General features: G+C 40.3%; 1 protein-coding gene, 1 non-coding gene and 1 pseudogene across 4 annotated transcripts in view; all 3 read right to left on the bottom strand.

Annotated features, from left to right (window-relative positions):
- The window catches only part of CKAP5 (cytoskeleton associated protein 5), a 113,019-nt gene that overhangs the window by 16,431 nt on the left and 73,582 nt on the right, over positions 1–23,006 (bottom strand). For all 3 annotated transcript variants that reach the window (XM_089327065.1, XM_008270443.5, XM_002709083.5), the window contains 18 exons: positions 22,894–22,988; positions 18,832–18,889; positions 18,617–18,742; positions 17,534–17,673; positions 17,218–17,392; positions 16,154–16,267; positions 15,664–15,792; positions 12,188–12,382; positions 11,712–11,847; positions 10,057–10,145; positions 8,033–8,158; positions 6,788–6,937; positions 6,293–6,496; positions 6,005–6,140; positions 5,373–5,566; positions 2,888–3,060; positions 1,543–1,719; positions 1,200–1,320 (listed from right to left, as the gene is read on the bottom strand). In XM_089327065.1, the coding sequence (XP_089183191.1) occupies positions 1,200–1,320; positions 1,543–1,719; positions 2,888–3,060; positions 5,373–5,566; positions 6,005–6,140; positions 6,293–6,496; positions 6,788–6,937; positions 8,033–8,158; positions 10,057–10,145; positions 11,712–11,847; positions 12,188–12,382; positions 15,664–15,792; positions 16,154–16,267; positions 17,218–17,392; positions 17,534–17,673; positions 18,617–18,742; positions 18,832–18,889; positions 22,894–22,988 (2,538 nt within the window). The remainder of the gene's footprint in view (positions 1–1,199; positions 1,321–1,542; positions 1,720–2,887; positions 3,061–5,372; positions 5,567–6,004; positions 6,141–6,292; positions 6,497–6,787; positions 6,938–8,032; positions 8,159–10,056; positions 10,146–11,711; positions 11,848–12,187; positions 12,383–15,663; positions 15,793–16,153; positions 16,268–17,217; positions 17,393–17,533; positions 17,674–18,616; positions 18,743–18,831; positions 18,890–22,893; positions 22,989–23,006) is intronic.
- Positions 5,768–5,878, bottom strand: LOC127485272 (small nucleolar RNA SNORD67). The gene has a single exon (XR_007912392.1). It is a non-coding gene; the product is annotated as a small nucleolar RNA SNORD67 (small nucleolar RNA).
- LOC127485369 (U2 spliceosomal RNA) lies at positions 20,740–20,850 on the bottom strand (annotated as a pseudogene).

Below are 23,006 nucleotides of genomic sequence, written 5' to 3'. Positions count from 1 at the left end.
TTATTTATTTCTACATGAAAATCTGAGTTCTTATCAATTATCTTATCAAACGAATACAATTCTGTTACAAGAGTTCATTCTATTTTGCTTTCTTTTTTAACTTTCTTCCTCTAACAATGAGAAACTTTGTTCCCATTTTCCTTACTATATGCATTTATTTGTCCAATCTCTGTGTTTAACCAATGTCCCATCTCTGCTGCCAGCGTTTCCCTATGCCAATGTCCACTTTTCCTGTTTCAACTCTGACTCCTCATTTGGAGTCACCTTGCATGTCCCCATACTCTTAATACTTGGGGACACCTTCCTCATGTTGCTACGAATCCTCCCTCCATGGAAGGTAGGCTCACTGCACGGACATCCTCTTCATCCTGCTTGGGCTCTGACTCCCGACTCCATGTCGCATGTCGCGTTTTCTGTTTGAAGACTGTGACGTCCGGGGTCTGAGATCCGCACACGGGGCCACTGTGACTCCCCATTCCCAACCCCTTGCCATAGCTGTGGATGCCTACCTTACTCTGTCCCACCCAATGGTTTTAGGACTAGAGTGTTACAGAAGGGAAATAGAGGAAGTAAAGAATATATATGTATTTTTTAAATATGCAATTTCTCTGTTCAAAATTTTTTCATGGTTTCCAAACAACTTTACCCGGGGGTGTGATCCTGATACTGTCTGCCTCACAAACCTCATTGTGTACCACTATGCTCAAGACCCACGGGCCTTCCACTGTTCTCTTGAATGCAGCAAGCTCATTCCTTACCTAGGGCCTTTGTGTACCAGCTGTTCCCTGCTGGGAAAGTTTTTACTCCTTATCAGCACATTCTTGCTATTAAAATTTTTCCTAATTACTCAAAGTAAGTAACTACCTGGTTCTTTTCTTCTGTCACCCGTTTATACCGTATTTACAACTATCTCATTTTTTCTTATTTACTTAGGCCTCTGTCTGCTAAAACCCAAATCAGTTCCAAGAGAGTTGGTTCCTACTTATTAAATGCTAAATCTCTAGCCTCTGGTTACTGAGTGCTGTTATGGAATAGCAAAGGTCTATGATGACTGAGTGGCCTTTGCACTTCTTTCATCAGGGCAATACTGACTGTGAACTGCAACTCCTAATACATGACGTTGCCAGAGCGCAACTCATCACCCTCACAGGCTCTCTATCCCTCAGTGAAATTACTATCATGAGGAATGCTCCCATTACCTGTGTCAGAGCTTGGATACTTGTGTTGATGTCACCACTGGCTACTTGGGAAATAATGAAATTGATTGTGGATGCTGTATTACTGTGCATATCATCGAAGTGTGGAGAAACAGCCCGGATCCTAGACAGCACAGAAAAGAGAAAAATTCAATCTCTATTACAAGACACCCCAGTAAGCAGAATTATGCAATCCCCTACTAGACCCAGGTACAACACTGCTCTTCAGTCACATAATAATCAGTTCTAAAAAGTTGTAAATGTACACTACCACAGAGGGCTCTTTTCACATACGCATTCTGATGATCATGAATTACTTATACTTAAATAAAAAAGTATAACTTACTTGGGCTCAGGAATAAGGACTGGTTCAAAAATGTCATCCAGTTTGTGCTGGACAAGTTCTGGCATTTCACATCGGACTGTACCATTGTCATTCTCAATCTCATCTAGGTCCAGTTGGAATTCTCGGCGAACCATCTGATGAGCTGCGTCAGGATGCCCACTCATGCTTCGGGCTTGGCTATGGGAAGCAAAAAGAGGCTCCTGAACTAAAAGAGACTTTTTAACCAAAGGGCAGAGTAGCATTGCCAGTGGCCCCAAAGCTTCAAGACAGATGTTCAACTTCTGGTTTCAGCCCCCCTGAATGATTTAAGCCCTTGAGTCTAAGAAGTGCTTTTAATGGACAATGTCACTGGCTCATGAATATCTTACGAGAGCAGATAGTTCTAGCTTCTACTGATATTACCTGCCAAGTTATAGGTATTCTTTCTAGTTCATGAAAGACAATAAATCTTAACTTTCTATTCCAGGCAGGGCAAAAAATAAAAAAAAAATACTTAGATTGACTCAAATTTTTACTAATTATAAGGCAACAATATAAGATAAACTTAGAATTGTGGTATCTTTCCACCAAATTAACCAGGGTTTATGTCTTTGTAATCATTAGCATCACACCATGCAGTGTTCAGTATATTTGATACTTTGAGAAACAGGCACCACTTTTTTGATAAATTCACTACTGACCAATTAGGGTCAGCATACTTTTAAGAAATAGTGATACAAAGTTTCCAAATTTAAATAGGCTAAAATTACACTCATGTCACAACTCAAAATAGAGTTGCCTTGCTTAGAAGACAGTGTTTTGGGACCCCAAGCCAATTCCGGATTGCATGCATTTTATTTAGCCTTATCTCAAGACTATGAACCTGAGCACAACCAAATATAACACAAAGAAGAGAATGAATCAGTATTTTAGCCACATGACATTGTGTTACCATTTTTTGCTAAGAGGCCTGATTCATGGGATTCTTATGGACACCTGCTATTATTATAAACTCCAAGCCAGTCACCCTCCAGAGGGGATGAATCCAAGTCAGAAGTTAGAAAGATATAAGGGCCCTGCTAATGAGAAATTAGCAGGCAGTACTTACATCCTATAAGTGCGATACATAATTCTGTCCACGGAAAAGCAGTGAAAGAAGGCACAAGACCATTTAGAAGTGGTTTTGAGACAAAGACAGACAATGAAGACTGAAGAATTAAACATCTGGTTACAAGACATTAACTCAGACACTCTGTCATGCATGACGATGGCTACAAAAACTCAAGACTATGTTCCAAGACAAGCTCTGAGCACACAAGGCAGGGTCCACACAGAAGCTTTCAGACAACTTTCACCAGCTACATACTTGAGTTTGGAAGACATGTCCTCAGCTGGTCCCTTGCGTAGCATGTTGGCATTGGAGCTTACGCTCTGTGTGCGCTGCGGCTTCTCTTCCACCTGTTTTATCGGAGCAGCAGAAGGCCTCTTTGCTGACCGCTTAATCCTCTCCTCAAGCATGCTCATGTCCTTTTCAGAAAGCTGTAAGCAAGGGGCCAAATTTAACTTATCAGCATATCCATCTATCAAAACATGAGAATTAAAAAGCTAACTGGGGGGGGGGGGGCGTTCAAGATTTAGTATCTACTTTCAAATGGAAGCAAACAGAATCTACTGTTAGGTATCTTAAGTGATGACACTTAAAAATAACTACTATGGTGGACATTTGGCACAGCAGTTGAGATCCCTCTTGGAGCACCCACATTCCATATGGGAGTGCTTGAGTTTGAGTCCTGGCTCTGCTGCAGAGTGCAGCTTCCTGCTAATGTGCACCCTGGGCAGCAGCAGATGGTGACTCAAGTACTGGTGTCCCTTCTACCCATGTGGAAGACCTGGATTGGGTTCTGGGCCTCTGGCTTTGGACTAGCCCAGCCCCATTTGTTGCAAGTATGTGGGGTGTTAAACAGATGTCTCTCTGCCTTTTAATAAACAGTTTCAAATGAAAATAAATTAAAATTTAAAAATAAACTACTGTTAACACCTATTTAGCCAAATTAACAAGAGAACATATGAAAGGATATAAAAGGAAAAGCTATTAATAGCTACAAATCAAGCGTCAAAAATTAAGAGGCTTCCCCATTTTTGTTTTGTCATTAATAACTAGCTGAATGATTACACTTCATTTTGGGTCACCTGTAAAGTTTCCATTTGCTTTATCTTCTTCACTGTGCTACTAGTAGCATGGATTCAATTAGATAACAGAAACAAAAATATTTAAGCACAGTGTAAATATGTGGTGATATTTCGAGGTAAGTGGAGTGAAGGATAGAGGTACAACTACAATATTGACTGGTTCAAAGGAAGCCAGAGAGGCAGAGACTAACGTTCCAGGAAAAGTAGCTTACGGCTGCAGTTCAAATAAAAAAAAATTTTTTTAATTTATTGATTTAAAGGACAGAGAAACAAGGGGAGGGAGGACAGAGAGAGACAGCCCTCAGTTCACCGATTCACTCCCTTCAGGTCCTCAAAAGGGTCAAGCAGGAGAGCTGGGAGCTCTAACAAAGCTGGAAGCTGTTAACTCAATCCAGGTCTCCTACGTGGGAGGAATCCAATTACTTGGGCCAACTTTGCTTCCTCCCAGAGTCTCCATAAGCAGGAAGGAACTGGAGCTAGAGCCAGGTTTTGAATATGAGTACTATGGTTCGGAATTCAGATGTCTTTTTTTTTTCTTTTTAAGATTTATTTATTTGAAAGTCAGAGTCACAGAGAGAGAGGGAGAGACAGAGAGAAAGAGATCTTCTACCTACTGGTTCACTCCCTCAAGTAGCTGCAAAAGCCAGGGTTGAGCCAGGTGGAAGCCAGGAGCAGGAGCTTCATTTGGGTTTCCCATGTGGATGGCAGGGGTCCAAACATTTGGGCCATCTTCTCCTGCTTTTCCCAGGCCATTAACAGGGAGCTGGATCAGAAGTGGAGCATGGGGTGTGAAACAGCACCCAGACGGATGTTGGCATCAGAGGTAGCTGCTATATATCCATGCCACAATGCTGGCCCCCGAAATTCAGGTGTCTTAACCAGAATCTTAACCGCTAGGGCAAATGTCTGCTGTGCTCCAGATCGTCTTGCTCTAATAGGCACCAGTATTCATAGTGCACAAAAGAGTACTTGCTAACTGAAAATTAAACACATTAAAAATTACAGAGCTGGGGCCGGTGCTATGGCATAGCGGGGAAGGCCATCACCTGCAGTGCCAGCATCCCATATGGGTGCCGGTTTGAGTTCCGGCTACTCCACTTGCAGTCCAGCTCTCTGTTATGGCCTGGGAAGGCAACGGAGGATGGCCCAGGTCCTTGGGCCCCTGAGCCCACGTGGGAGATTCCAAGGAGGATCCTGGCTCCTGGCTTCAGATCGGCACAGCTCCGGCCATTGTGGCCATCTGGGGAGTGAACCAGCGGGTGGAAGATCTCTCTCTCTGCCTCTGCTTTTCTGTAACTCTGCCTTTCAAATAAATAATATATAAATCTTTAAAAAAATTTACAGAGCAGATTGCCAGGCAGAATTTAAACCCTAAACTAGCTCAGATTTCTTGATTCAAAAATAGCATTCATATCTAAAGCAAACTGCTATGAATAGAATGCCCGGAAAAGAAAATGTCATGTCCAGTAAACACAGCCTCCACGTCCAACAACAGGCAAAGACGCCCCAGAGTTCTGTCTGGACTTTACAATGCACTGCTGGGCTGAGTGTGCTATCAGAGGTTAAAATCTTAGTTGCAGTTGAGATGGCAGGAAAGCTGACACCTAAGAGATCTTGCAGTTCTTTTCACAACATGCTAAATGCTAAGAAAAATCACTCACATTTCCAATCAGTTTGAACACCTGATCCCCATGTACATTGTACACAGTTACAATGGTGTTGAGGGCAGCATTGCGTACAGCATTGTCACGGTCTCCTATGTGAATAGCTATCTCCTTTAAGGCTTTTCCTGGGGTTGGCTGGCAAACATTCATGCCATAGGACTCGACCAGACACCCCAGCTCTTCCAGGCACTCTGTTGGTGGAGAAAGGCTAGATTAATGAGACTCAACACACATTTGGCATAGAGGTTTATCCTTGCTAGATAGATTTCCTTTGGCCTGTATGAAGGACTAAAATCTTATTCTGGTTCAGTCTAAAATTTTCTCGTGTTTAATGCCAAAGCAACAAAACAATGGTGTTACAGTAAGTGCTGTCCCTGAAAGAAAGGAATGCCTGTGAGTCAGATGGCCCCTGTGCACTTGATTTTGTCACCAGGGTGGTACTGAGTGGTGCCTGTATCACCTGATACTATGGCTCCACCAGTGTGCAACTCATCACTCTCACAGTCTAAATCAGAAAGTTGGAATCCATTAAACAGACACCAAGGAGATGTCCCTGTTCATCTACAAACTATTTCTTCAGGGGTCACAGTGGCAAGGATTTGTGTCTCAATTTAAATTGTTTACTTTACCTGCTCTTTGCTTAGAGTTTTTGGATTTGGTTCCTTCCATGATGAAGGGGAACATCTTGCTGGCTGGGTAGACAAGGCACATCCGGTTCAGGATGGCACGAACATCTTTACGAATGACATCCTTTGGTTCTCCAACCTAACCAACAAGAAAAACAATGATTAAGTGAAGCCTTTTCTGAGTAGCAATGGTCTCTCCTAGGCATTACGACATCTTGAAAGGTGAGTATTAGGACAAGTAAGGTCAGCTGAAAGTTTAAGCAGTTCCCTGGAGTGAGAACAACAAATTACCTTGAGAATGAGATAGGGAATGAAGGAAGCGGCTTCATTCTCAGTCAGATGATATTCCTCCTCACTTAGCAGAGTGAAGAGCAATTTTAAATATTCTAGTGCTTTCATCAGGACGCTTGTATTGGTGTCAAAAAACCGTAGGGTAAGCCATTTCAAGATGAGATCCAGGCAACCAATGACACCTTCTTTTTCACTCTCCAAGTGCTTCAAAACAAAACAAAACTCCCACAAATAAGAGTGTATAAAAACATACGTTCCATCAGGCAAAGTACCTTTAAATTTTAATGCAGTGCAAAAAGAAAAGATTTTTTTAAGTCTCCAATTAAGAACTAAAAGATATAAACACAGTCTATCAAATAATTTAAGACAGCTGTAAAAACAGAGAACATGGTGTATTCTACAGCCTTTTCAAGTCATGCAAACTTCTTGTTATTTCATAGGCTCAGTATTTTCAGTTTTGCCTGAGATGTGTATATTTATCTAACACAGACTTACATCAACCATGACGGCCAGGGCTTTGTTATGATGCTGGAAGTCTGAGTGAAACATCTCATCTTGTAACCATTTAGCCACACAACTAGACATCTGAGTCTTTAGCTGCTCGATGTATTCGTCCCGAGGGGCAGTAAAATTCCACTTCAGCACCTGAAAAACAAAACAGCACACACAAAGTAAAAAGAGGTTATAATGTGTTCAATTGAAATGAGGTAAAGAATCTTATTTAGGGGCCGGCGCTGTGGTGTAGCGGGTAAGGCCGCTGCCTGCGGTGCCGGCATTCCATATGGGTGCCAGATCAAGTCCCGACTGCTCTACTTCTGATCCAGCTCTCTTCTACGGCCTGGGAGAGCAGTAGAAGATGGTCCAAGTCCTTGGGCCCCTGCACCCACGTGAGAGACCTGGAAGAAGCTCCTGGCTCCTGGCTTCGGATTGGCAAAGCTCCAGCTGTTGCGGTCATCTAGGGAGTGAACCAGCAGATGGAAGACCTCTCTCTCTCTAACTCTTTCAAATAAATAAATAAATCTTAAAAAAAAAAAAAAAAAAAGACACCATGTACCAAATGATTAGGGATCAGTGTCATGGTGAAGTGGGTAAGAGCTGCTGCCTACAACACTGGGATCCCATATGAACACCAGTTTGAGTCTTGGCTGCTCCATTTCCAATCCAGCTCCCTGCTAATGTGCCTGGGAAATCAGCAGAAGATGACCAAGCTCTTAGGCCCCTGTCACTCTTGTGGGAGACCCAGAAGAAACTGCTGGCTTTGAAACAGGCCAGCTCCAGCCACTGTGGCTATTTGGGGAGTGTACTGGTGGACAGAAGATAGATCTTTCTCTCCCTCTCTCTCTGACTCTTTCAAATAAATAAAAGCCTTTATTAAAAAAAAAAAATTAAAGAAGCCAGCCCATTACTTATGTTCAGTTGATTTAAAAAAAAAAAAATCAATGGATATCTTCATTCTTTGATTTAAAAAAATACAAAAATAAAACACCAAAAACTACTAAATACTTTTTTTTATTTAGATAAAAATTAAGCAAATAGTTCCATTCTGTAGTTTCTATAATAGGAAATTAATGCTTCCATAAAATAATCTTTTTATAAGCAAAAGATTCAGATAATTACTAGATATTTCACAATAATAAATATGAAATATTTCACAATTAAGATTTTCAAAAAGCAAAATTAACTTTGCTTAACAAAATGAAAACATGCAAAAACTCTTGAAAACCTGTATCCCTTCCTTACCTTCAATCCTTTTTCATCCTTCATCCTTTGCTCCTTTCCATTTGGAACAACAATAAAAATAGGCCCAGATTTGTCTTCATCTTCCTTTAGGCTGGTTTTGCTCGGTACTTTCTTTCCTTGTGCACTCTACAATCCCATTCAGAGAATACTGATTAGCTATATCATTTCTCCTGGGGAATATGCTACTGTTGCCACTGAAAGGGCACATTAGAAATTACCACCCTCTACATCATAGGCCACATGAAATAGCAGTCACAGAATTTGCATCTAATCATGTTTTTATACAGCTTTTCTAGAAATGTTTCTAATGTCATTCTTAAATAATTGTTGGATAGTTCTTGGACTGGCATGCAATATAGCTGGAAAAGCTGCTATTTTATAGCATTAGTCTGGATCACAGACTACTTTCTTTTCCTTGTTAAAGATTTATTCAGGGGGTTGGCATTGTGGCACAGCAGCTTAAACTGCAGCCTATGGTGCTGGCATCTCATTGGGCACCGGTTCGAGGCCTGACTGCTCCATTTCCAGTCCAGCTTTTTTCAACACTGTAACTTTCCATATTAGTGACATTTCAAATACCATTTACATATTAGCATTACTTAGCTGAGAAAGCTTTTCTGCTTCTCTCCAAATTTAAGTGTACCTCACAGCAGTACAATGGGATACCTTTTGAACCTGTTTCTTGAGAAAGGTGCTAGAAACAAAAATACTTAAGTAACTAAGTTTTAAAAAATAGCTGAAGACTTAGAATCTCTATCAGAAGGAAAGGAAATGTGAACAACAGCACCCTTGAAATAAAATTTGAATTTCATTATTGAATCACGGTTATTACAAATGCTGCAAGAGTTCACCATTTCTAGTTAGCTAGAATTTCTTTCTGGTTGGAACATTGAAGTCATTCAGTCAAAACAAATATGAGATCAGTTATGTGAAACTGCATTGTATATTGCAAAAGACTGGAAAATTTTTTGTAGCCAAAAATACTTCAGAGCACTTGTGATCAAAACACTAAAATAAGCACTTGTTAGAATTTGGAATGAGGACAGGGAAGATAGGAAAAGAGCAATGTATTGGATAGTTTAGAAGATAATTATCCACCAAAATGAATGCAATGAGGTAAAGGGAGCCCACCCTTTGATGGGGGTGCAATAACACATGCACTGGCTAACAAAAGTCCCTACTCCTCTATGTTTTCCTGAATTACATAGAATTAATCAAATAGTTTCCTCTATTTAGAGTTACTATTAATCATATAGTTATACAATTTTCCACTGAATATAGCAACCAACTCAGAATCTTGATTTCAGAACTTATGACAATCTGCTGTGCTTCCCCAAATTAAATTAAAAAATCACTCAGGGGGTTTTTAAAGTTGAGCATTTGAACACAATTCTTTAAATTATCCAGAAAATAAGTTGTGGACACCTTAGAAAGAGGATGGAACACTTTGAGGAAGGGATATTTCAATGAGTTACACCAAAATGCCTATTTGGACTTAAGAGATCAAGTTAGTCTTCATACTTGCAGCACAGTTCTGGTATACAACACTGGGATCCCATATGAACACCAGTCTGAGACATTGACAGGATTGGTAACGCATCAAAATAAATCCCACTGGTTTAGGGACAAAAGTTATTTCCTTGCAGACTAATCAGAACACCTTCTAGTAGGATGACTTAACTGTCAAATTTGAAGGAAGCTGATAACCTTCCTTTGCTCAAATCCAAGTCAGCATTAAGCATTTATTCTGCCATCCCTATATGCTTTCCTTCCCTTTTCACTACTGCAAATATTCCCCAGAGATAAGCGTGACAGGAACTAAAACAGTATTTCTTGAGAGCAGGATGTTTCTTTTGGGAATTTTTATAAATAAGCTGCAGAAACTTGATGAAACCTGATAATCTGACACTATCCAGAATGGTGATATTCTTTCATATATAATAGGATCTTTCCTAGTAGGAAGACTCAGCGTACAAAACACACCTACAAGCAAATGTACATCTATGTGTGCAGAGCTAACATACCTTTACTTTAGAGGAAACTCCTGGAGCTTTGGCCTTTTTGGGATCAGGCTTGGGTTCTACAGTGTTGGAAACAGCATCTTCAACAGGCGCTTCAAGAAAAAAAGGACGTGTTATAAATGTGAACTCTTACCTAACATCACTCTATTCTCTGGGTGGTTAAATATACAGATGATGAGAAAGCCTTTAGCCATATATGTATCAATTTCCAAAGTGTTTTCAGTCATATTTTTATTCCTTAATCTTTCTCTTCCAACCGGGTCTCAAACAGGTGCCCATATGGGATGCCGGCACTTCATGCCAGGGCGTTAACCTGCTGCACCACAGCACGACCCCTAAGTAAGTTTTAAAAAAAGCCTTTTTGCCAGGCTGATACTTCAAGGGTAGGGACTGTGACTTTTGATATTAAATATCTTCTATAAAATAGGATTCTGATAAAATTTTTAATTGAATATGTACTTTGATACCATGGACTTTTACACATGCAAAATTTCCAACTTTGTAATATCAATAGTTTCTATTCCACTAAAGAAGAATATTGTTTAAGAAAGAAGTCTGGAAATGAAGTGGTTATATGTTATACATTATGGACTTTTTTTTTTTTTTGACAGGCAGAGTTAGACAGTGAGAGAGAGAGAGACAGAGAGAAAGGTCTTCCTTCTGTTGGTTCACCCCCCAAAATGGCCGCTACAACTGGCACTGCACCGATCCTGAAGCCAGGAGCCAGGTGATTCCTCCTGGTCTCCCATGCGGGTGCAGGGCCCAAGCACTTGGACCATCCTTGGGGTGCCGGCGCAGCAGGCGGAGGATTAGCCTAGTGAGCCGTGGCACCGGCTTACATTATGGACTTTTAAGATTTATTTATTTATTTGAAAAGCAGAATTACAGAAAGAGGAAAGACAGAGAGAAATCATCCATTGACTGATTCACTCCCCAAATGGACAGCTAGGTCGACACTAGGAGCCTGGAACTCCATCCAGGTTTCTGCATGGGCAGCAAGGGTCCAAGTATTTGGCTCATCTTCCACAGAGCTCCCAGGGACATTAGCAGAGCACAGAATTGGAAGTGGAGCAGCCAGAACTTGAATGGGAGCTCAAGAGATGCTGGCATTGTGGTAGGCAGCTTACAACACTGCATTACAACACTGGCCCCATTATGGATGTTTAACATCAGAATGAAGAAATCAAGAATCTCTCCTAAAAGAAGATTAGTAAATTTTAGAAGGGATTAGCAGATGGCTGACTGCTATGGAAGGGAAACACACTCGCAACTAAGTGGAATTCTATGCTGGTTCAGGCACTGGCTATCTGACCTAATCTCTTTGGGTTTCCACAACCATTAACAAAGTGTATTAAGCTACATGTTCCCAGTTCCTCTAACTTCAATATACAGTGGCAGAATATAAGTTACGACACCTTAAAAAGAGGATGGAACACTTTGAGGAAGGGATATTTCAATGAGTTACACCAAAATGCCTGTTTGGACTTAAGAGATCAAGTTAGTCTTCATACTTGCAGCACAGATCTGATATAATTGCGTGAGAGAGGTGGTGGTGGGAGTGGGAGAGGCTTGGGCTGTGAGGAAATGTGATGAAAAAAGAAACACTGAATGCTGTGTCAGAGCTAACCTCAGGCTGTTTCTTCTTTAACCCTAGTTACCTGATGCAGGCTGGAATTTGGCTGGAGCTGACCCTCCCATTGGTTTGGATGTTGCTTTACCAGGTGCGGCAGGTTTGGCTGGCATGTTAGCTTTGGCTTTCTCTAGCATGGCCAATACCTGATCTTTAGAAGTTGGCTAGGGAGACAATATAACATAAATGAAAGGTCACATAAACGATGTTCTTAGTTATGATATACCAATGCAGACAGGCAGCAAATGGTACAAGTAAAGTAACACACATTATGATGTCACACTAAAATAGTTACAGTTCTAGAAGGTCAGTTTTCACTCCTGTGGAATCAGTAGATTCTTATAAGTTCTACACTGCTAGGTATTTAATTTTTGCTCTCATTAGGATTTCAAACTGATACTCATAGCAGTATCAATAGGAGGTAATATGATCTTCTGCTTACATAAATTCCTGTTCAATATTTTTCTAATGGCTTGGAATAGCAGCAGCAACAAGAAGTAATACCTTTAGTTTCCCAGTAGCCTTGGCCATTTTTTCATATCCTAAATGCATCATGAAGAATGGCAAAGCATCCTGGGCCTTCTTTCGCACATCTCCATTTCGATCTTCTAGGCAGGAGTAGAGTTGAGGAACACAAAGGATAAGGTCTGTGGGGGTGGAACGAAGAGTAGGCAGTTTCTCAGCCAGCCAGCCCAGAAGCTGCCAAAAGAAATAAAGTTACACACTTCAATTGGAAAACTGTTATTATTTATGGTTTGACTCAATGGTCTCATTAGTCCTGAACACTGTGAATTAGCTCTTATTTTATGATTTCCAATATGAAATAAGTACTTTTCATCGCTCAAGAACTATGCTACATATAAATAATATATGCAATGATGACAATTATCCTTAAGAACATGTTCTTTGAGCCATATGTAGGTGTTAATTACAAAGCACAAATACTTGGGAGTTCTTAAGGCTTTTTAAAGATGAATAACTGTTACTTAACTGCTTTTCATATTCTAAGAAATATTTAGTTGTAGAAGACTGAAAACAATCATTTGATCAGAAGGTGCCAAATTCCATCAGGATTTCTATTTTCTGTCTTACACTGAGTTTTTTCCTACAATTCTAAAATATTTCATATTTGATTTAACTGAAATTTTATTAATAATTGAGATTCATTGCAGTTATAAGAATATAGGGGCCGGTGCTCTGGCATAGTAGGCTAAGGCTCCGCCTTATGGTGCCAGCATCCCATATAGTCACCGGTTAGTGTCCTAGCTGCTCCTCTTCTGATCCAGCTCTCCGCCTATGGCCTGGAAAAGCAGTAGAAGATGACCCAAGGGCTTGGACCCCTGCACCCCTGCACCCCTGCACATGGGAGACCTAGAAGAAGCTCCTGGTTCCTGGCTTCAGATCAGCCCAGCTCCAGCCGTTGTGGCCATCTGGGGAATGAACCAGTGGGTGGAAGACCTCTCTCTCTGTCTCTTCCTTTCTCTCTGTAACTCTCAAATAAATAACACTTTGAAAAAAAAAAAAAAAAAAAAAAAGATGCCATGCATCTTTTACCCAGTTTCTTCTATCACTGGCACTCTACAAAACTATACTACAATATAACAGCCAGGATCCTGACATTGATAGAAACCACTGATTTTACTTCTGTTTCTTCAGTTTTACTTGCATTCATTTATATATATGCATTTAGTTTACCTTATCATGTGTATCTTAGTACACTTTCCCCCACAGTCAAGATTTTGAACAGTTCCATCATAAGGATTCCTCGTGTTGCTCTTTTATAATCACTTTTATAATGCTCTTCCTTTTCCAATTCCTTAAAACCTGGCAATTTCTAATCTGTACTTCATTTCATCTTAAATACTGATATAAATGGAATCACACAATATGTAACCATATGAAACTTTTATCATGCAGCATGATTCCAAATTGTTGCAAATATCAACAACTTGTTCCTTACTATTAAATAGTATTTCCATGTAAGGATGTATAAATTTGTTTAATTACTTGTTGAAGTTTATCTGAGCTGTTTCTGGTTTTTGGCCAATACGCAGTCAAATTCTCTACCCCTGAGCTATATCCCCATTTTTAGCTATTATAAATTAAGCTGTTATGAACATTTTTGTATAGATTTATTTGTGGACATTAATTTTCATCTTTTCTGGAATATATGCTCAACACAAAATTGACAGATCATATGTTAACTGCATGTATAGTTTGTACGTATGTGTGTATGTTTTAATTTGAAAGGCAGAACAATAGAGAGGGCCACAGAGATTTCCAATCTGTAGTTTTATTCCCAAATTCCCACAATAGCCAAGGCTGGGCCAGGCTGAAGCCAGGAGCTAGGAACTCCATCCAGGTCTCCCAATGTGTGTGGCAGGGACCCAGGTACTTGAGCTATCATATTCTGCCTCCTATGGTATGAGTTAACAGGAAGCTGCATCAGAAGTGGAGGTGGGACTTAAACTCTGTACTATCAATTTTTCTTTTTGGCTTGCGGTTTCAGTCTAAAAATTCCTTGCCAATCTTAAGGATTTTCTATATTATCTTTTAAAAGTTTTCATACTTTTATGTTTAAGTACATTGTTGTTTTCAGTTAATTTTTGTGTAAGATATAATGTTTACCTTAACTTTTTTGGTCATTTTTTTGTCTAGGGATGTCCAATCACTCAGAGTCATTTTATGAAACGTTACTCCTTCCTCCATGGAATTAATGCAATTTTGTCAAGAAGTTAGTTGATTTTATTAGTGTGGGCCTATATCTGTGTTTTCTCTTCTGTCCCACTGATCTTTATGTCTATCTCTACTCTTGTCTTCTTGTCCCCATTATCACAGTATCTTGGTTTTATTGGCATTTGGTTACAGTGCCTTTGTATATGGTGGAGTGAGTCCTCTCAGTTTTTACTTCTTTATCAAGACTATTTTAGCTATTCTAGGGGATACTTTCCCATATAAATTTTAGAATAAACTTGTGTTTATTTGTAAAAAACCTTGCTGAAATTTATAGGAATTTTATCTATAGATCAATATGGTGAGAACTGATATCTCTACTATATCGAGTCATCCAATCGGCAAGCACAGCATGTCCCTGCACTTACTTAGGGTCTTCTTTTAATTCTTCCATCAGCATACTCCAATTTTCAGAACTACATTCTGTCTTGGTTTTGTCAAGTATATATAAATGCCTAAGGATTTCATTTCATCTACAGCAACTATAAGTACTATTGTGTTTCAAATTTTGGTTTTTTCACATTCACTGTAATATAATATGAATGCTTTTTGTGTGATTGTATCTTCCTGAACTCACTGATTAGTTTTAGGAGTCTACCTGTAGATTTCTTAGGACTTTCTGTATAGGTAGTCTTGTTATCTACAATTAGAGACAACCCTGTTTATTCTTTTTCCAATCAATATGACTTATATTTTTCTTGTCTTATTGTGTAGAATTAAAACTATAGTGAGAATCTATATCATTGCCTTGTTCCAGATCTAAGAGGAAATTTCGGCAATCAGTCTTTAATCATTAAGTAGAGGTTTCTTGCAGATTATTAAGGTGAGCTGCTTTCATTCTATTATCAACTTTCTGATATGGGTGTTAAATTTTTGTTAAATGCTTTCTTTGCATCAATTGCTTTGATCATATGGCTTTTTTCCTTTATCCTTTTGCTACGATGGATTGTTGGATTTTTGATGTTGAATTCTATTTTTATATTCTGAATCAATCAGATCATCCTCCAATTTTGCCACTTAAGTTCAAGAAGGGACAATTTAAAGGCTAGTCCTTTAAAAAGTTTTATTATTAAAGAATCATGTGAAAGGGAAAAAAAGACACATGAATACAAAAGCTCCAGGAATATGCTTTCATTTTGTTAACTGTTTTATAATGAAACTCAGTATAAACATAAATGTTTATTATGCAGGTCCAAGTCCATATGGAAGTGAAATACATGAGTAAATGATCAACTTATGGCACTAACCTCTTGCCTCAAGAAAGGATTCTCCTTTTTGAGCTCTTCAGAAAGATCTTCTCCCTCCAACCATTCCTTCATGCCTGTCTGTTCTGCCCAAGCATTCACAGTCGCTAGGGCAGCAGCTCGAACATTGTTCTGAATGGAGAAGAGAAACAGACAAATAACAACTATAGCTTGGAGGTAGCAGGTGAAAAGCTGGTCAATTTATGAACAACAACAATGGAGGTCCATATGAACATTCTTGAAGCCACCTTTTCTAAAACAGAAACTAGTTCTAGAGATGTACTAAAACACTAGTAAAATAAAACTATAAAACTCTAAATTACAATGTTCATGAATATCTGCTAAAGAATAGAATTCTTTGTTTTAAGACCCCAGAAGATCCTTATCAAGTTTATAAAGGCTTCACATGTACTCTAAGAAAGAGGGTTATCCTTAGCCCCAGAATATGGTTGGCCTATTCCAGAAGGGAGCTGTGTTGAAGAGTTAGGTTTACCTTGCTGTCCCCAAGGACTGTGATGATAGGAATGCCTAAGTTCTTTACATGCTGCTTGATGTTTGGGCCCATGGCCACTGCCAACTGCTGGAGGATATTCAATGTCTGTTGCACCTGAGTGGAAAGAGCCAACATGTTATGTTCAAACCACAAGCAAGATGTACTCAAAGTTTTCTTTTTTAAGATTTATTTATTTTTTACTTGAGAGTCAGAGTTACACAGAGAGAGGAGAGGCAGAGAGAGAGAGAGAGAGAGAGGTCTTCCATCTGCTGGTCCACTCCCCAATTGGTCGCAACAGCCGGGACTGTGCCGATCAGAAGCCAGGAGCCAGGAGCCTCTTCCGGCTCTCCCATGTAGGTGCAGGGGCCCAAGGACTCGGGCCATCCGCTACTGCTATCCCAGGCCACAGTAGGGAGCTGGATCAGAAGTGGAGCAGCCGGGACTAGAACCGGTGCCCATATGGGATGTTGGCGCCTCAGGCCAGGGCGTTAACCCACTGCGCCACAGCACCGGCCCCAGTGCTCAAAGTTTTCTAAGTATATTGCTATATGGTCAATACAGTAGGAGATTTCTAGCCTACCTAAAGAGACTGGCAAGTTAGCTTGTTGTGACAGTGACACTATTTTAATTAGCTTATGAATAATTTTTAGGCAGTGGTCGCACCTTTTATCGTCACTTCATAAAACTGGATTATTAGAATTTTAGATAAAAGATTACGTTTCTCTATAATTTTAAAGTAAGGCAAATCCTATTTTAAGAAAATCCCGATATAAAAATCCAAATCTAAAAGTCAGAAATCAAGCAATTTATATATATTGCAAATAGTTTTATAAAAAACATTTAATACTGGATTCGTATAAAAAGCAAATTTTGAGATCCATGAAAATTAACAAATCTGCTCTCTACCAATATATTGAGACACACAAGAAATAAAGGAGCTATTTCTAGTTCACAACAAATTACAGTGATCACTTTTTTTTTGCTAGAGAAGGCTGCATTGAAAATGAAATTTCTGCAGCAGGGGGTGGGGAGGAAAAAGAAGAACAAACATCTGCTCTACTTACCAAGATTTTATTAGAATCATTGAGTCGACCCTTCAAGGCAGTTGGAAGTTCACCTATATTTGGTTGGATAAATTTTGCTTCATTGATAATACCTGCCACTTCATCTAGGCCTTCTTTCCTGATCTTCCAATTCTTGTCACCAATTTTAGACACCAACTCTGAAGTGATTTTATCACTGAAAAACAGAAGACAAAACCTTTAATTACAGACTCATAAAGGAATACTGATACATCTTCCCTTTATGGAATTAAAAAAGAAGGTACCATTAAGAAGTTAGTACAATGAATCAAATAAACCACATTAGACTGAAACCCACCTGATCTCCGTCCTTGGCAAAAGATCAACAACATCATTGGTTCCATCATCTGGTTCATCTGCATCTTCTCCTTCCTCTGCACCACTTGTGCTATGTTTGGATAGCCCTCTAGTCGGAGCTGGCAAGCTTTGTCCCTGCATCTGTGCACATGAATGAGCAAGGCAAATGAACTTGGAGGACATGAGAGCAAACAAATTAGAGAAGGTATCTATCTGTGCTAAACTTTCTCATTCCTTCACAAACACTTATTAACATAGTAGGTATTTTAATTCCTTTCTGGATTCTAATTTTGAGACTAGATGGCAAATGTTATTATTATTATTATTATTATTATTATTATTATTATTTTGACAGGCAGAGTGGACAGTGAGAGAGAGAGAGACAGAGAGAAAGGCCTTCCTTTTGCCGTTGGTTCACCCTCCAATGGCCGCCACGGCCGGCGTGCTGCGGCCAGCGCACTGCGCTGATCTGAAGCCAGGAGCCAGGTGCTTCTCCTGGTCTCCCATGCAGGTGCAGGGCCCAAGCACTTGGGCCATCCTCCACTGGATTCCCGGGCCATAGCAGAGAGCTGGACTGGAAGAGGAGCACTGGGACTAGAACCTATTGAGCCGTGGCGCAGGACCGGCAAATGTTATTTTTATACAAACCTATTGCTCTGACTCCTCAATCATAAAGCTGTCTTTTGACTTGTATGTCCAGGATAATACAGAGTAAGTCTGCTAACACTGAGCAATTTCAGGCAAGAAGTAAATTCAAGGAGGGTAAAAGTTACTTTTTTATTGTAAATATTTTTTGACTTGCATTTAATGTGCCTTTTGAACAGGCAATTCACATGGTTTGAAATTCCACAGATACACTTTTGTATCCTTTGATAAAAAGAGTAAAGTCTCACATGCCATACCATAGCTAACCAGTTTTCTTCCTCACAAAGTCATCAATTTCTTATGAATTCTTTCAGGAATATTTCATGCATACAAAAGCAAGTACATATCTATTCTTTAGTCCAAAGATTTTAAGGTTTAATTTTAACTAATACTAGATTTTGAAGTCCATCAATGATTCTATCATTTGTAGAATCTTTACCTTCTCAAATTCTGCATCTATCTGGGATAGGAGGGCAGGCTTCTCATCTTCAAAAAACATTCTCAAAGAAGGCCCAACATACAGATACATCACACCAAGTAGGGTGATGGCAGAAGTCCTCACAGCCTGTCAGACAGAACAAAAAGAACTTTCCAAATCAGAACAGAATCACAAATATGGCTATAGAGTTCCTATATATGCTGGTATGTACTCACTGGATTTGTTGCTGCAAGAGCTGTCTTCACATTGCTAATGAAAGCTTTCACATTCAACCTAGAATAAAAAACAGCATTTAGAATTAAAAACAAAGGAAACCCTCAAAATATAAAATATTCTATACAGAATCTTATCAATTCAAACTCTAGAAGTGGCTCCCTTTCAAAGAGTTGTTTTTTTTTTTTTAAAGATTTATTTATTTGAAAGACAGAGTTACACAGAAAGAGAAGGAGAGGCAGAGGCAGAGGCAGAGGTGGAGAGATTGGTCGTACAACAGTTGGAGCTGTGCCGATCTGAAGTCAGGAGCCAGGAGCTTCTTCTGGGTCTCCCACACGGGTGCAGGGGCCCAAGGACTTGGGCCATCTTCTACAGATTTCCCAGGCCATAGCAGAGAGTTGGATAGGAAGTAGAGCAGCTAGGACTTGAACTGGCGCTCATTTGGGATGCTGGCACTGCAGGCAAGTGGCTTTACCTGCTATGCCACAGAGATGGCCCCTTCAAAGAGTTCTCACCTATTCTCTTTCTACAGGTATGTTAAAGGGAGCTTAAGATATTATTTATATGCGGATTACCCCTATTATGCTTAATTAAGATTCCCAAACTCAGGTATGAATTCCAGATTCATATCCACAACTGCCTTGGTGACATTTTTATTTTGTATGTCTGGCAGACATCCTACTAACTCCTGGGGCCAGTGTTGTGGTATAATGAATTAAGTCACTGCTTGCAAAGCTGGCATCCCAAATGAGGGTGCCAGTTCCAGTTCCAGTTGCTCTGCTCCTGATCTAGCTCCCTAATACACTTAGGAAGGCAGTGGAAGACGGCCTAAGTGCTTGGGTCCCTGCCACCAAGACCCAGATAGAGTTCTGGGCTCCTGGCTTTGGCCTAGACCAGTCCCAGCTGTTGCAGCCATTTGGGGAATAAAGCAGTGTGTGGAAGATCTTTCTCTCTTTCTAACTTTAAAATAAATAGAAATCTTAAAAAAAAGACCCACAAATTCCTGAGTGTTCACACCTTCACCTCCAAACTTTGTCTTTTCTACCTCAGTTAATAGCAGTTATTCATCCAGTTGAACAGTCCATCCTTGACTCCTCAAAGTCATCCTTGATTTGTTTCTCTCATACCCAATATGCTGTTCATTCCCACTTTCAAAATATAGTTATGATTCGTAACACTTCCAATTCTAAAATCTATGTCCATGCCACTTTAATTTCTTGGCAGGATTATTCCAACAACCTACTAATTAGTTTCCCTGTCTTAAATTCTCACTGTTACCTCTGACTATAGTCGGAATGATCCTGCTATTCTGCTTAAAAATCCTTTAATGCTTTCCCAACTTACTCAAAATGTTGAAGTTGTACAAGACCCAGCCCTGTCATTTCTCTGATCTTATCTCACCTCTTACCACTTTGTACCCGCTCACATTTCAAATGGCTACCTCCTGAAGAGCAAGTACTCTTTGCCATTTAAAAATACAGCACACATGCTCTTGTCATAGGGCTTTTGTAGTTGCTGTTCACTTGGTCTACAATGCTCTTCTTCCAGATTATCCCAGTATATTCATGTCCTAGCCTCTGCTGAAAAGCCAGTTTTTCAGGACTGGGCAGGGAATTAGTGTGGGACAATGGGCCTGAGAGGTTTGCAGCAGTTTCCTTGGCACAGCCTTGCGATTCTAATTTCACACCCTTATAAGCCAACTCAGCACACCCACATTCCCATGATGCACCTGGACTCCTCCGTGAAGACGCCAGGATGAACGTGTATGTGGAGTCCCATGTGAATGCTGAGGTCCATGAAAATTTTCCCAGAGATCACCACATGCACTGAGTCCTGCCCAAATTCTACTCCATTTGTGTATTCAGGTAGGATACCACGCCCTACCCAAGAAAGCAGACAACCAAACTGGTGTTTGGTGCAATTCTCCTCATGAGGCTGCCCAGATTCACGTCTGAATGTGTGAATTAAACTGGTAAGAACAGATACTATACTTGATCTTAGCCAAAAGGCCAAGAAGCGATTATCTATCTTTTTAAATAAATCCTTCTTCCATTCTTGAATTTAATCTTTCTCTCTTATTTGAATTTTTCTCTCATTTGGAGAAACGAACTTGGATAAAACCAGCTGGGGGTCCCAGAGTTGTTGAATAAGTGAATAAAAAAAGAAAATACACAGAGTTCATGTGACATGTCAAGAGATTAAATTTCATAAAAAATTATGCAATTAAGAAGAAATTATGACAATACCTTCAACTAAGGAAGGACACCACAGATATTGACATAACACATCTTTGCTTTAATGATAACTTCTAGAGTAGTTTCTTCTTTAATCAGTAGAATCAGAACACTGTTTTGAACGCTATTAAGATGTCTGTTGTAAAAAGTAGTATGGCAGGGCCAACATGGTGGCGCAGATTAACGCCCTAGCCTGAAGCGCTGGCATCCCATATGAGCGCCGGATTGAGACCTGGCTGCTCCACTTCCCATCCAGCTGTCTGCTATGGCCTGGGAAAGCAGTAGAAGATGGCCCAAGTCCTTGGGCCCCTGCACCCGCGTGGCAGACCTGGAAGAAGCTCCTGGCTCCTGGCTTTGGATCAGCATAGCTCCGGCCGTTGCAGCCAATTGGGGAGTGAACCAGCTGATGGGAGACCCCCAAACCCCCACCTCTCCTCTCGCTGTGTAACTCTCAAAAAAAAAAAAAAAAAAAAAAAAAAAAAGCATGTCACAGAGAACAGCAAGATACTCAGCAAGTTAGTATTTTCTCTTGAAATCAGAAGTGATGGATTTAAATCTGGGCTCTGCCATTTTCCTACCTATGATATTGGCAGATTACTTCAGCTTTCTGTGCATTAGTTTGCTCATCTATAAAAGTGGGATAGGGCTGGCACCGTGGCTCACTTGGCTAATCCTCTACCTGTGGCGCCAGCAACCCATATGGGCGCCGGGTTCTAGTCCCGGTTGCTCCTCTTCCAGTCCAGCTCTCTGCTGTGGCCCGGAAGGGCAGCGGAGGATGGCCCAAGTGCTTGGGCTCCTGCACCCATGTGGGAGACCAGGAGATAGCACCTGGCTCCTGGCTACGGATAGGCGCAGCTCCAGTCGTGGCGGCCATTTGGGTGGTGAACCAACGGAAGGAAGACCTTTCTCTCTGTCTCTCTCTCTCTCTCTCACTGTCTATAACTCTACCTGTCAAAAAAATAAAATAAATGGGAATAAAATAATACTTCATATGGTTTTTATAAGGTTTAAATCAAAAGAATTAGTATTTGAAAAGTGCTTTGAATAATGAAAGCTCGGGGCCAGTGCTGTGGCATAGTGGGTAAAGCAGCTGCCTGCAGTGCCAGCATCCCATATGGGTGCTGGTTTCAGTTCCTGCTGCTCCACTTCCGATCCAGCTGCCTGCTAATGTGCCTGGGAAAGCGGGGGAGGATGGCCAAAGTCCCTGGGCCCCTACACCCAAGTGGGAGACCCAGAAGAAGCTCCTGGCTTCAGACTGGCCCAGCTCTGGCTGTTTCAGTCATTTGGGGAGTGAACCATTAGATGGCAAGATCTCTGTCTCTTCACTTCTCTGTAACTCTGCCTTTCCAATAAATTGTTTGAAAAGAGAGAGAGACTAACATAAGCTAAGCTCTGTAAAATTTTAATGCATAAAATAAGCAATTGTCTTCTATGTGCAAATTTGTTCGAGAAATAGTAGTACAACAAAGTTAGGTAAGCTCCTGTATTGCTTCTGAGAGCATTTAATTCCCCAAAATGTACTGTGGGTCTCTACAAATGTGATTATTTATAGTAATTCCCAAATGTATCTGACTAGAAATCTTTGGAACTGGCTTTTCTGTGGGACAACTATTAATAATTGAGGAAAGTTAATGCAGAGCACTTGCTTAGCAGATATTAAAATGCAGAAACACATGCCGGCACAGACTTTTGAGAGCAAAGGCTGCTTCCTTTTATACAGGTTAGACAACACAGTTCTAGCTCTTCAGACATAAGCAGAAGAGAGCATGACAAATACAATCACAATTAGAAACATCTGATTATTTTCCACTTGGTTTCATCCTGACTTACCCAGAAAAACCAAATTCTTTTATTGCATTTGACAGCCAATTCAGAGTTTCTGACTGATTCTTGGGATTCTTCTGTGAAAAAGCCATTGACATAACCTGGCATGGGGAAAAAAA

This window comes from Oryctolagus cuniculus, chromosome 1, assembly GCF_051225735.1.
Source record: "Oryctolagus cuniculus isolate XC-2025 breed Fujian yellow rabbit chromosome 1, ASM5122573v1, whole genome shotgun sequence".
Lineage (NCBI taxonomy): Eukaryota > Metazoa > Chordata > Mammalia > Lagomorpha > Leporidae > Oryctolagus > Oryctolagus cuniculus.
This window is presented reverse-complemented; position numbering and strand designations above follow the sequence as displayed.